The sequence below is a fragment of the Macaca thibetana genome, chromosome 2, assembly GCF_024542745.1.
Source record: "Macaca thibetana thibetana isolate TM-01 chromosome 2, ASM2454274v1, whole genome shotgun sequence".
NCBI lineage: Eukaryota > Metazoa > Chordata > Mammalia > Primates > Cercopithecidae > Macaca > Macaca thibetana.
Genome location: NC_065579.1, coordinates 149,705,206 through 149,717,999, shown reverse-complemented (window position 1 = coordinate 149,717,999; position 12,794 = coordinate 149,705,206). Strand labels below are relative to the sequence as shown.

Below are 12,794 nucleotides of genomic sequence, written 5' to 3'. Positions count from 1 at the left end.
CTGGGTGTGGGGCCCACACACATACTCACTGCCACACTGCTGAACAGCTCTCCTTGACAGAAAATTCTTCCATGGCCGGGCGCGGAGGCTCACACCTGTAATCCTAGCCCTTTGGGAGGCCGAGGCAGGTGCATTACCTGAGGTCAGGAGTTCGAGACCAGCCTGGCCAACATGGTGAAATCCCGTCTCTACTAAAAACACAAAAATTAGCCGGGCGTGGTAGCACGTGCCTGTAATCCTAGCTACTTGGGAGGCTGAGGTGGGAGAATTGCTTGAACCCAGGAGGCGGAGGTTGCAGTGAGCTGAAATCACACCACTGAATTCCAGCCTGGGTGACAGAGTGCAACTCCATCTCAAACAACAACAACAACAACAAAAAAAAAGAAAATTCTTCGTTATATTGGACTCCAACTTGCTTTCCTGTGGCTACCCTAGTACATGCCCTGGAATAGCCAAAAGGGTCTATTCCCTCTTTTATAATGATATCTGAAGTCAGTTACCATGCTACTTCCCATGGTGTCTCTCCTCTGAGGATGTGGTTGGTTCCCATGCCTGGCACCACCCAATTATCCCCTCTGCTCTCTCGCTGTCAACGTCTGTCTTAAACACAGCTCCCAGAGGCAGGTCAGGCATGGTTCCCTGGGTGTGGTCTGACCTGCACAGAGGAACTAGGCTGAAAAAGTGGCCTGTAGACTCTGAATTGGACCTGGAGCACGTGGCCTGTATTTGGCAGCTGAATCTTCCTACTGGCTCATGTTAAGCCTTGGGATCCCCAGGCCCATTTCATAGTAACTTATTTACGCAAATGGACAATGGCAGAGCATGACAAGTGAGACAGGCAGATTCAAGGACGCCCCGTGGGAAAGTGCAGGGGAAAGCCTGGACCACCAATTCCTGGGAATCTGAGAAAAGCCAACATCCCACTCAGCTGTCAGAAAACACAAGTGGGGCCTGCCTGAACATGGGCTGGCTCACTGACCTTGGCTTGCTAGTTCAAACACAAGGGAGTCTTGGAATAAAGATGCCATCCCAGAGACTGTAGCTTTAAATTTCTAGGTTCTCTGATCCCGAGGTCAATCTGCCTAATTAAAATTAACAATTGTCCAAATGAAGAGGCCCTCAAGACTGTTATCAACGCAGCCCATGGGCCCCAGTTGTCACAGAAGAGTCGCCAGGCACATGTACTCTCTCTGCTGGGAAAGATCTACCAAGTGAAAAGCAGCATTGTGCCTCAGTGCCATCTGAGAAAACCCGAGGGAGCAGAGGCAATAGGTCTGAGACGCCCTCCAAATTAGGAATGAGAAGGCAGATATCAGAGTTTCCATTTTACAGACAGGGAAGTCAGGGGCAAAGATAAGCATTTCACATATCCATCAGCATGCTAACTTGCGACAGTACCAGTGGCCCCCCTGGAAAATCCTGAGGGTTGATAGAGTCACATGATAACTGTTGCTGATAGAGAGGAAACTCTTAGCTCCAGAAGAAAGTGGCACATGCAACTGTCTTCCCCTGGGACTGTTTCAGTACCATTCTACAGTTGGCAAACTGGGTCATGTGGGTAACTGTGACGGTTCCTTAGACTGGGACTGTGCTCTCTTTGGAAGCACACCCTTCCCGCTTCTCTGTTCCCATGTGACTTCAAAAGATGGCAGATACTCTAATGTCAAGGTTAAGCCATACCAGCAGGTGGATATGGTTTCCAACTCTGGTGCAGCCTTTTGTGGCTGTAAGACTTTGGAGAAGTTACTCCACCTTTCTAGGCTTGTTTCCTCATCAAAGGAGACAGTAAAGCTACCTTCAAAGGAGTATGTGAAAGAAACCCTGTTAAATGCCTGGTACAGAACCTGGCTCTCAAAAGCACTCAGCCAGTGGTGATCAACAGCATCATTAGCACCAGTGCATCACCGGGAAGCAAGAGACAAGGATGACCCACTGAGAGAGAAAAATGCTATAATTGAACCACGGATCCGAAGGAGCCAGTCCTTCCAGAGTCTGTGCTCTGGCTGTGCCTTAGATCCTACACGTACATCAGTCCTACAACTAGAGTGATGCTCATGGAGACGGGCACCCGGCGACTTCAACTCTGCATTCCCCACAGCACCTAACGGGACGTCTTGTACACAGTAAGTACTCAAGACGTTTTCAAATGTAATAACAAAAAGCTGTCCGTTAACCTTTCAGGCAAGCACTGAGGAAGAGGGGACAGGTTTCAAGGCAGGAAAGGGAACTGACCTGGGCAGCCAGTGGGCAGCTCCCACAGTAGATCTGAGCTTGGGGACAGAGGAGTCTCCACAGCACATAAGGCAAAACAAGGTTAGAGGGTCTCTGTGATTGGTTTCCCGAATCATGTTGACATTCAGGCATATTTCCATCCCTTTATAACAATACACACATTCTTTTTAGTTTGTTTTTCCTACTTCCATCCACTGTTTGCAATGAAATATCTTTTTAAAAAAAAATCTGTTCTGTGGCTAAACTTAATAAGGCCAAAAGTGTAGCATTTCTTTCCTTGGGAAAAAGAAATCCTGGCCTATGACTCAGGATACAGACATTCCTCTTGAGCTCAAATCCCAGCAATGTGCAGGATAACATTTCTAATGTGTACTCTGTGACAGAGCTCAATCTGAATTATAGAACATTTTGGAATGAAGAAGGTTGAACCATACGAATTTTCCATTTTTTGCAGGAAAAACGTCAATAGGCGAAGAACAAATATCACCAATAGTTAAATATCAATAATTTTATATGGTTCACTCTAATGTTTCCAAACTTGATTGTCTTATTTCCCTTCTAATGGATCTGCAGGCTCAAATCAAATCCCAGAGGATAGAGACTTCTCATCTATCTTTAGTTTTCTCCACCATACCTGCCACTGAGCATTTACTGGACAGCCAATAAATGCTTTCTGAATGGAAAGGTATTACCAAGTAATAGCACTTCTGATTCTGCTTTAATGAATTTGCATGAAGCACTATAAATTCCGTGGAGGCAGCCTGATGGATGGGAGGGTGGAAGCCCCATCCAGGATGGGACAAGCTTGGGGCCAGAAGAACCTGGTATTCCTGAACTTCAGAAGCATAAAGGCAACTGTGAGAACGAAGCCTTTGTTCATCAGATGTTTAACAAGGACCTATTATGTGCCCAGCAGTGTGTGGTGCTGGGAATATAGTCATGAGAAAAAAGACATATTCCTGCCTTCAGGGAGTTCACTATCTCAAAGAGAGGCAGGCATTCCAGGAATGCTTCAAATAAATAAAAATAAGATGATAACTAGGACAGAAGTGATTAAGGGCTTGCCTGGAGCCTGGGCATCCTGACCTAGTCAGGGAAGTCCATCAGGGAGGGCTTCTCTGACAAATAGACAGTGAAGCTGAGATCTGAAACACAAACAGGCACAGATTAGACATTAAAAGGAAAACAGATTCAGGGGGAGGAAGCAGGAATAGACAGGTGGAGCACAGGGACTTCCGGGGCAGGGAAGCTACTCTGTGTGGTATCTAATGGTGGCTACCTGTTGTCATACATTTGTTAAAACCCACAGAACTGTACAAACCAAGGGTGAACCCTACTGTGAACTATGGACTCTTGTTGATAATGATGTGTCAACACTGACCGGGTCACTGATTGTAACAAATATACCACACGGATGTGGAATGCTGATGGTGGGGGAGGCTGTGTGTGCAGTGGTCAGAGGGAAGTTGTGGGAATTCTTTATTTTCTATTCATTTCTGCTGTGAACCTAAAACTGCTATAAAAAATAAAATCTACTGAAAGAAAGAGAAAGAAAGAGAAAGAAAGAAGGAAGGAAGGAAGGAAGGAAGGAAGGAAGGAAGGAAGGAAGGAAGGAAGGAAGGAAGGAAGGAAGGAAGGAAGGGAAGGAAGGAAGGAAGGAAGGAAGGAAGGAAGGAAGGAAGGAAGGAAGGAAGGAAGGAAGGGAGAAGAGAAAAGAAAAGAAAAGGAGGGAGGAAGAGAGGAAGGAAAGAGGGAAAGAAAGAAAGAAAGAAAGAAGGGAAGGAGGGAGAAGGAGGGAGGGAGGGGAGGGAGGAGTGGGTGGGAGAGAGGGAAGAAGGAAGGAAGGAAGGAAGGAAGGAAGGAAGGAAGGAAGGAAGGAAGGAAGGAAGGAAGGAAGGGAGGGAGGGAGGGAGGGAGGGAGGGAGGGAGGGAAGCCAGCCAACCAGGAATACAGGGAAGGAGTATCAAAGAAAACCAGGAATACAGGAACGGAGTAACCAAACAGAGGAAAGAGCACGTGCAAAGGCCTTGCCTGAGTCAGAGTAACAGACTCCAGGTCACTGTGGCTGGAATGCAGAGGCCACAGGTAGAGGCCACAAGCAGAGAGCCTTGCAACAAGAGCCCAAGAGCAAATTCCTGTCTCCTTTCATCTTTGCCCAGCAGACATTCCAAGCAAGAAGGAGCCTCTGACTTAAAATAAAAAATTGACACTCTCGCCTGGTATGAAAATAGAGCCCCAGCCATCAAAGGGGCCTCCTACCCTTCCCCCAGGATGATTATTCCCTGCCTCAATCAGTGAAGGGAGCCACCGGCATGTGCAGACACCTCCTAAGCACAGGTGCAAGGCAGGCACGTGACTGGTTTACACTAGAGGGCAAAAAGAAATGCAAACTCTCCCATGTGCCCTGTTCACAATACTGAGTTATGACTCAGCCAGTTCCCACCGCTCAACCCAGAACAACAGCTGTCGGTGCCCACAACACAGCTCACAGCAGAAGGCACAGCAAGGAAAACACGAAGTCCTGCACTTGGGATGCCACCTCAGAGACCAAAACAGTAGAAGGATTCAGGGGTGCACATGAAACCACTGCCCTCTGCCACACAGAAAGCCAAGGAGAAGCTGCGCCACACCTGTCTGACAACAACCCCGCAGAGCAGAGGGTCTGCACACCTGCATGCACGATGCCCAGGGAAATCCAATACTTTAATGGTACTTCCCAAAGACACAGCAGCACAGGAGAAGCAGGCAGCCTGGCGCTGGATCAAGCCCTGGAAACCTGTGGTGAGATCTGCTAGCAGAAGCAGCTCACACATGCTGAGACAGACAATGCAGACAGGCAGACAGCTGGGAAGCAGAACATGTGGCAGGTCCCTCTCTTCAGGTGGTGCGGAGGTTTCAGGAGTGGGGGGATGCCTTCCTTGAAGAAAGAAAGGCAATTCCTGTATTTCTGAACTCATGCTTGGAAAAGTGACACAAGTCTGAGGTCTAAAAGAAATCAGGCAATAAGGCAAAAGAAAGCAAGTCAATTCTGCAGGAACTGGGAGCTGGGAGGGGGCAAGAGGAAACCCTGACAATGTTGTGCCTCACTCTGGGACTGGGGAATTTTCCACATTTTACAGGAATCTGCAGCAGCCCCTACTGGGTCTGAGGCTTAAGCCTGAGCCAGAAGAGACAAAAAAGCAAAATCAAAGGCCCTGAGCAAAGGAGACAGGGCTGTGACCAAGTCCTCTGCGAGAAGTGGCACTGGCTGGCACAGATGGAAGGCAACCTGGAGCACCTTCCTCCAGTCCCGTGCCTCCCTGCCTCTCCCAGATGTGCTCTCTGAGGCCTGGAGAAGTCAACTGGCTTCCATGGAGGCAGCCGATAGCAGAAGAGGCAGAGCTTGAGTCAGGAAAACATGACTCTAAATTCAGTGCCTTCCTAGGTTTGGAATGTATTGTTTAAAAAATAATAATAAATAGGCTGGGTGCCATGGCTCACACCTATAATCCCAGCATTTTGGGAGGCTGAGGTGGGCGGATCACTTGAGCCCAGAAGTTCAAGACCAGCCTGGCCTACATGGAGAAACCCCATCTTCACTAAAAATACAAAAAGATTAGCTAGGCGAAGATGCAGTGAGCCATGATCTCATCACTGCACTCCATTAAATTAATGGAATTAAAATTAATTCCATTAATTTAAATTTAAAATTTAAATTAAATTTTAAATTTTAAAAATTTAAATAAATTTTTTATTAAAAAAAAATTTTTTTTTAATAAATAAATGCAGTGTCCGTTGCTCAACAGTGCATTATTGCTACTTCCCAGAGCACACAGTCACTGAGTAATATATTTCAAATCAATAGAACTGGTTCACATTCTGGTTCTACTCCTTACTAAGTGCAATTAGTCCCTTGTGACACTCAGTTTCCACCCCTGTAAAATGGGAACAACCCTTATCAGAGTCCTACCAATATATTGTAGGGCTCTGGTAAGGATCCTCCAACAAGAATCATGGCTCCTCTGAGGCTGTGGTCTTCATTTTAGATAAGATATTCAGGCCAGGGAAGAATAAAGGTCTCAATTCCTGCCAAAAAAATGTTATTCAATACATAAATTTACCTTGTTTGCTTTAAGAACTTATTTGGCTGGGCGCAGAGCTAACACCTGCAATCCCAGCACTTTGCAAGGCCGAGGCAGGTGGATCACGAGGGTCAGGAGATTGAGACCGTCCTGGCTAACATGGTGAAACTCTGTCTCTACTAAAAAAATACTAAAAAATTAGCCAGGCGTGGTGGCGGGCGCCTGTAGTCCCAGCTGCTTGGGAGGCTGAGGCAGGAGAATGGCCTGAACCTGGGAGGTGGAGGTTGCAGTAAGCCAAGATCGCGCCACTGCACACTCCAGCCTGGGTGACAGAGTGAGATTCCGTCTCAAAAAAAAAAAAAAAAAAAGACTTATTCATCCACCCATTTCTGAGAGGACATAAATGCTTTAAAAATTGAACACATAATGCAAAATTAAGAGAATCAGGATTAAAACAGAAACTCTGTCTCAAGAATACAAAGGATAAGTGCCAGGGCTCTATCAGTGGAGACAAACAGGGAAACGTGCTTGGTTGCATTGATTTATTTTCTGGCTGACCAAAAAAAGCAGCACATAGAATACTATTCTGCTAGCATGTACCCAGCCAAGCTCAAATGTACAAGTAACTTCTTTAACCTGAGAGCCATGAAGAAGAGCAAAGTGATAATTGACAAGTTGGGACCCAGAGCTTCCAGGCAACTGTTCACCCTGTGTCCTCCCTAGGCCAAGGGCGTGCCCTGTTTTGAGTTAATAGGAAAGCAGTCATATTTCCAGTCTGAACCACACATCACACTTCCGCCTGTACAATTTCAGAACAAACAACTTAGAGTCAACTTCTAGAAGGTCCTGGCAGAGAAACCCTTATTCTGGCCATAAAAACCTATAAACAGGTTCAATCATAGGCTCTGGGTAAAGATAAAAAATTACAGGCAGTGGCATTCTCCAACTCCAGCCAGGAACAGTGCATTAGAAAAAATGCCTGCCTTGACGAGACAGGCATCCCTTAGCTGTGGATGCTTAGCTGTGGATGCTGTTAGATGACCTCTCACAGCAATGTGACCGGCAGAGGATAAATAAAGCAACTCAAAACCTCCATTCATAGAAGCAGAGTCCTTATCATAAATGGAATGAATCCTAAATAGAAACTATTCAGGAATCCTAAATAGAAGAAACTATCTGTTTCCTTCTTTTTGCAAAGAACAACTTTCCAAGAGCAGGCCACAGAGGTGTATTTAAAGTCAGACATGTGAATATTCCATACCCCTAAATCCCACAAGTTGATAACTAACAGTCCATTCAGGGAAACAAGAATGAGAATAAAACCAGAGTGAGAATAAAACAAGGACAAAGAGCTCCCTGTGGCGCTGGGAGATAGGCCTGTTATCAGCTCCATCTCCAGGGCACAGGGTCAGGGGAAGTAGAGCGTGCAGAGCTGCTGGGGAATTGCCTGGCCAACTCCAGCCCCTGTGACGCATGAGCCAACTGCACAAGATTCCAGGCCTTCTCCCTCTGTTCCACTGTTTGCAGGATCCAGGAAGGGCCTTTAATCTGGCCAGACCAGGAGGAGACACAGCATTCAGTAAACAAAGTAAGGGATACCTAGGACTTACAAATGATAGCCAAGGTCTGCTTCAAATACGGGTGTGGTTGGGAATACAAATGAAACAAGACTGGTCATGAGTTAGTAATCATTAAAGATGAACAATGAGTACATGGGGTTTCATTTCACCATTCTTTATTCTGAAACTGTTCCAGAATAAAAAAAAAAAAAGAAAGAAAAGAAATCATACATATTCACTGTGGAAATTTAGGTAAATATTAAACAAAAAGTCACCAAGAAGAAAATAAGCCTATCACCCACCTATCAGAAAAATATAATCCTGTCACCTGAGACAACCACTGTTATCATTTTGTTCTATTTCCAATCTTTGCCCACATTTTTTTTCTTTTGTTTGCAAAACAGAAGTATACTGTCCATATTGTTTTATAACCTGCTTCCTATGCCAATCGTAATTTATCTTACGTATTATTCTGGAAATTCTTAAAATGTAAAACATTGAGTTATATCTTCCCTAAGGACAATTTTTCCTAGGAGAGCCAAGAGAGAACAAAGTTACTATTAGAGCCATCTGATACTAATATCTTACATATTATTCAAGTCATTAAATATTTCAAATAGTATGACTGTTGCATAGTCTTTCATCCAAAGGTAGTCCATAAACTACTTCCAATTTTTTGTTACCATAAGGCTGTGGTGAGCCAGAAGGATGACATGTTTTATAAATAGGTGATGTCAAGTGAGAAATAAATTGTTTAGTATGCACCGGAACATAAACTAACAGCACAATGGAAAAGAAAAGGCGAAGAGAGATGCCGGAGGCTCGTCGGCTGCATAATTCTGAGCAATTAACTTTCCAGGTATTCCCTTTTGCAAAGGTCGTGGTGAGGAATAAGAGCAAATTTCAACAGGCATAAGCCTGAAACTTGCTCATAAAGTGCCTCTCCGTCAACAATAATTCACCAGGTCCAGGCAATGAATTGAGAATCTGCTAGCATTGCCTCTGAAATGCTTGAGTCTTGAAATACTGTGTCTCAAAGGGTTGAAGAGTTCATCCATCAGGGATGGCACAGGAAGGTTCCATACACATAAGACTGGATCAAATGGCTTTGCAAAGACCACTGTGGTCCAAGTGATCAAACATGCCTTTCCAATTTACCTAATTAAATAAAATATACTCAGACACTGCTTAGGCCTGCAATTAGGTTCTTTCTCCAGAGAAAGATTGAATTTATCTCCCAAAAAAAGAAAATCCATAAAATTCTCAAGGTGGGGAGATGAGGGGGATCCTATGTCTTCTTTTTGCCTACCAAAAAGCAGAATTTGGCTGAATGTCTGTGGAGAAAACGCCTCCTATAGTCAATATCTGAAAGTCAGTCAAAAATATAATTTTTCTTTCTGAATCAAATTCATAAACTATTTTGTGAAACATTTGAAAGGTTCAGAACTGAATGCATTCTAGCTGTGTTCCATGTGGCTCTCTCAGACTGCTAAAAGACACCAGGGACTTCAGAATCAAACCATTTGGCTCTGGCCAGCAGCTGGGAAGAGGCCACAATGCAGCCTTCCTGGATAGGACGCCACTGCTACCTTCTTCTCCAGGAGGGGCCCACGGACTCTGTGATGGGCAGAACCACAGTGGGACCAAGAGAACGGCAGATGGCTGTTGCTGCTTTCTTTACATTTTACCTTCTCCTTATCCATTTCCTTCTGCCATTTTGGTTTTTTATTTCAGAAAGGATATCTGGGGTTTTCTTTCCATCTTGTCAAGGATTGAGTGGAGAGGAAACAGGAGTCTGTGTGACACACCAGACTCAAGCTCTGAGGTCAGAAACTATGTAAGTGAGCAATTAAGTGCTTATCACTTAGTAAGTGAATAGCAGCTGCCATATGCAGCCTCTCTAGACTGAGTTCTAGCCTCTGACCTTGCCCTCCCCAAACGGAAGAGTCCCCACCTATTAAGGAATCTGCCTGAATTTTCAAGAAAGCATCACCAATTATTCACACTCTATTGATGACCACTATGAAAAAATACTAAATGTATGCACAAAGAGTAAGAAGAGACACACACATTTTTAAAGTATGTGTTATGAGAGTAAATTCAAGAGAGTTTTTTTGTTATTGTTATTGGGTTGTTTCAACAGTAGAAAATTATTTTAAGACTATGTTATCACCAACATTCCATTTATATGTTTTGCTAGGACTGGAACCCCTCGAAGCATGAGTTCATTTCTGATCTAAGTCTAGGCCCTCCCTCTGGATTCATATATCACAGAGAAGCAGGAGGAAAACAACTAGAATTGCAACCAAAGATGCCACACAATTCTTTTTCTTTCTTTTTTTTTTTTTTTTTTTTTTTTGAGACAGAGTCTCACTCTGTCGCCCGGAGTGCAGTGGCCAGATCTCAGCTCACTGCAAGCTCCGCCTCCCGGGTTCACGCCATTCTCCTGCCTCAGGCTCCCCAGTAGCTAGGACTACAGGCACCCGCCACCTCGCCCGGCTATTTTTTGTACTTTTTAGTAGAAACGGGGTTTCACCGTGTTCGCCAGGATGGTCTCGATCTCCTGACCTCGTGATCTGCCCGTCTCGGCCTCCCAAAGTGCTGGGATTACAGGCTTGAGCCACCGCGCCCGGCCCACACAATTCTTTTTCAACTGGGTTTCCCAAGAGAGCAATCTCTAAGGTTTGCCAAAATTGGTCCAGAAAGCTCTACAAGCTTCTATGCCTATGGCTTGACCTTTACTTTTTTCCCCTGAAAATAAACCAAAAAGCCAATGCATAAATGCAGACAGCTGTCTTCTGGCAGACAGTACTCCACTGCACACAACCACACCCTGACAGAGAGACACACACCAGCCCAATCCATTCCTGAGCTCTGGCTGATTTGGTTGCTGTAGATTTCCCAGAGGTTCCACTGAGCTCACCCTCTGACTTTGGAGTGGTCAGGAGCCATATGCTGGGGCACTCAAAGTCTCCTGCAGGAAGTACCAGCACCCACTGATGCTCTCTACCTTGACCTCCCTGTGCAGGGACAGGACCAGAAAGGAAAGTTACCTTGCAGACGGCTGCCTGGAGTACTGCATCAAAGCCCCCCTCAGGGGCATCTCGGTTCCGGGACACCCTCTGCTTCCGAACTTCCTCATTGAAGCTGTCCACTCTGTCTGTGAGAGGCAGCAGATGGCGGAACCCAAAGGAGGGGACGCAATTTGGAAACAACTTGTAACTAGAGAGAAAGAAGAGAAGAGTCATTTTTCCATCACTGTCTGTAAATCTTTACCAAGTGTTCTGAGCATTCACTGAGTGCCTTGAGAGGCACCAATAACTATTTACCCAGAACCTACTACATGCCCCTAGGACAGGCACAGTGGAGAGAGCAAAGATAAATAACATAGTCCCTACTTTCTAAACATCAGCCCTAAACTGCAGGCAAGGCTGTATATGCCGAGTTGTAAATGAATGGTATGGACAAATGGTTAAAAGGAAACAGAGATAACAGTAGGCTACCGTGGTTGGAGGAAGACTTGACATGGGCATTGAAAGGTATATGGGACCCAGGGTGTGGGCCAGCCTAGGCAGAGTGGACAGGAAGTGTCCTCTGGGCTAAGGAATGTGGATGATGCCCAGTGAGGGTAATGTAAGTGAAGTTACTCCATGCAACCAGCTTCTACATCAATGCTGCTGCCACACAACAAAGGATCACAGGATCATATAACCTTGCCATGTCAACCCCCTCAGTGACCAGGATGTGCAGGCACATGGACAAATGCTCAATGGAACAGGAATAAAAACATCTTATCTGCTTCTTCATTCGTTTCGAAATATTGTACCAACAAACTATCAATTCTGCTAAATGCAATAAAAAATTATTTAGAAACTAAGCATCTTCAAATGGAAAGTGATGTCTGGAAATTGGGAAAGAAGGAAGCATTACACATCAATAGTAGGTTAATACCAAGCCTTTCTCTTGAAATATTGGGTGATCTCCTTTTCAGTCTCCTGTGGAGACTCCAGGTGACCCCATTCCTGAAGAAGTTACTTTCCATTACAGCTCTAAGAGTTTCAGCTTGATCTAGAGCTAATAAAGTTGGAAGAAAGAGCTTGTATTGTTTTACCAATGGGTTCACAAAGTAAAGAGGGGAGAGTGTTCCAGCCAGAGAAGAGCATGTGCAAGAGTCCTGTGACAGGAGGAAGCACAGAGCCCAGGGACAGAGGGAGGCCAGGGGGGCTGTAGTGCAGAGTGAGGGGTGAGGGTGGACGAGGAGGAGCCTGGGAGGCAGGCTGGGCCAGAATGTGCAGGGTCTCTGGCCGTGTTAAGGAAGTCCCTCTTTCAGGATAAATGATGGGAAACGAGCACTAACAGGCCTGAGGGAAAGGCTTTATAATCTAATTCAAGCTGCATACATGGGAAAGAAAACAGCTTTAGCAACAGCTAGGAGGACCCTGCCTTAACTGCTGTCAAAATCAGCTTCACCAGGGCAGGTCTGGGCAGGCTCCCTTCTGTAAAGGGGCAATCATTGGCTCTCTAAGGGGCCATTCCATTCCCTTTCAGGGCTACAGTCCCTGCTCCATCCACACAGTCACAAGAGCACAGCACACAGTCCCCAGCAACAGGCCCACCCTGCACAGAATCAATCAGCCCCACTCCTGTGACAGTCACGCTCTCCCTCTCGGGCCAGCGGCAGCAATGGGCTCTCCTTGCCTGGCTTTCCTTTGTGTTTCTCCCTTCTCCTTTCCCGAAATTTTCACGAACACCTTGTACAAGGACAGGTGGAGCTCTTTTTTAACCTCAGCCTCAGGCCACCCAAACTTTCCATTACCTCCTCGTTTTGTCATGAAAAGAACAATCATGGAAATTACATTCCCAGCTGGAAGAAGGAACTGAGGTCCCATCTGTAGCTATTTGGCAAGTGGATCATAGGCCCAGAAGGAAGTAAGTCTATCC

The 12,794-nt window shown here is 45.5% G+C and overlaps 1 protein-coding gene across 1 annotated transcript in view; it reads right to left on the bottom strand.

Moving 5' to 3' along the window:
* ITGB5 (integrin subunit beta 5) overlaps positions 1 to 12,794 on the bottom strand; it is a 122,592-nt gene that overhangs the window by 65,525 nt on the left and 44,273 nt on the right. Inside the window, exon 5 of the mRNA XM_050781635.1 lies at positions 10,907 to 11,075. Coding sequence (XP_050637592.1) covers positions 10,907 to 11,075 — 169 coding nt within the window. The remainder of the gene's footprint in view (positions 1 to 10,906; positions 11,076 to 12,794) is intronic.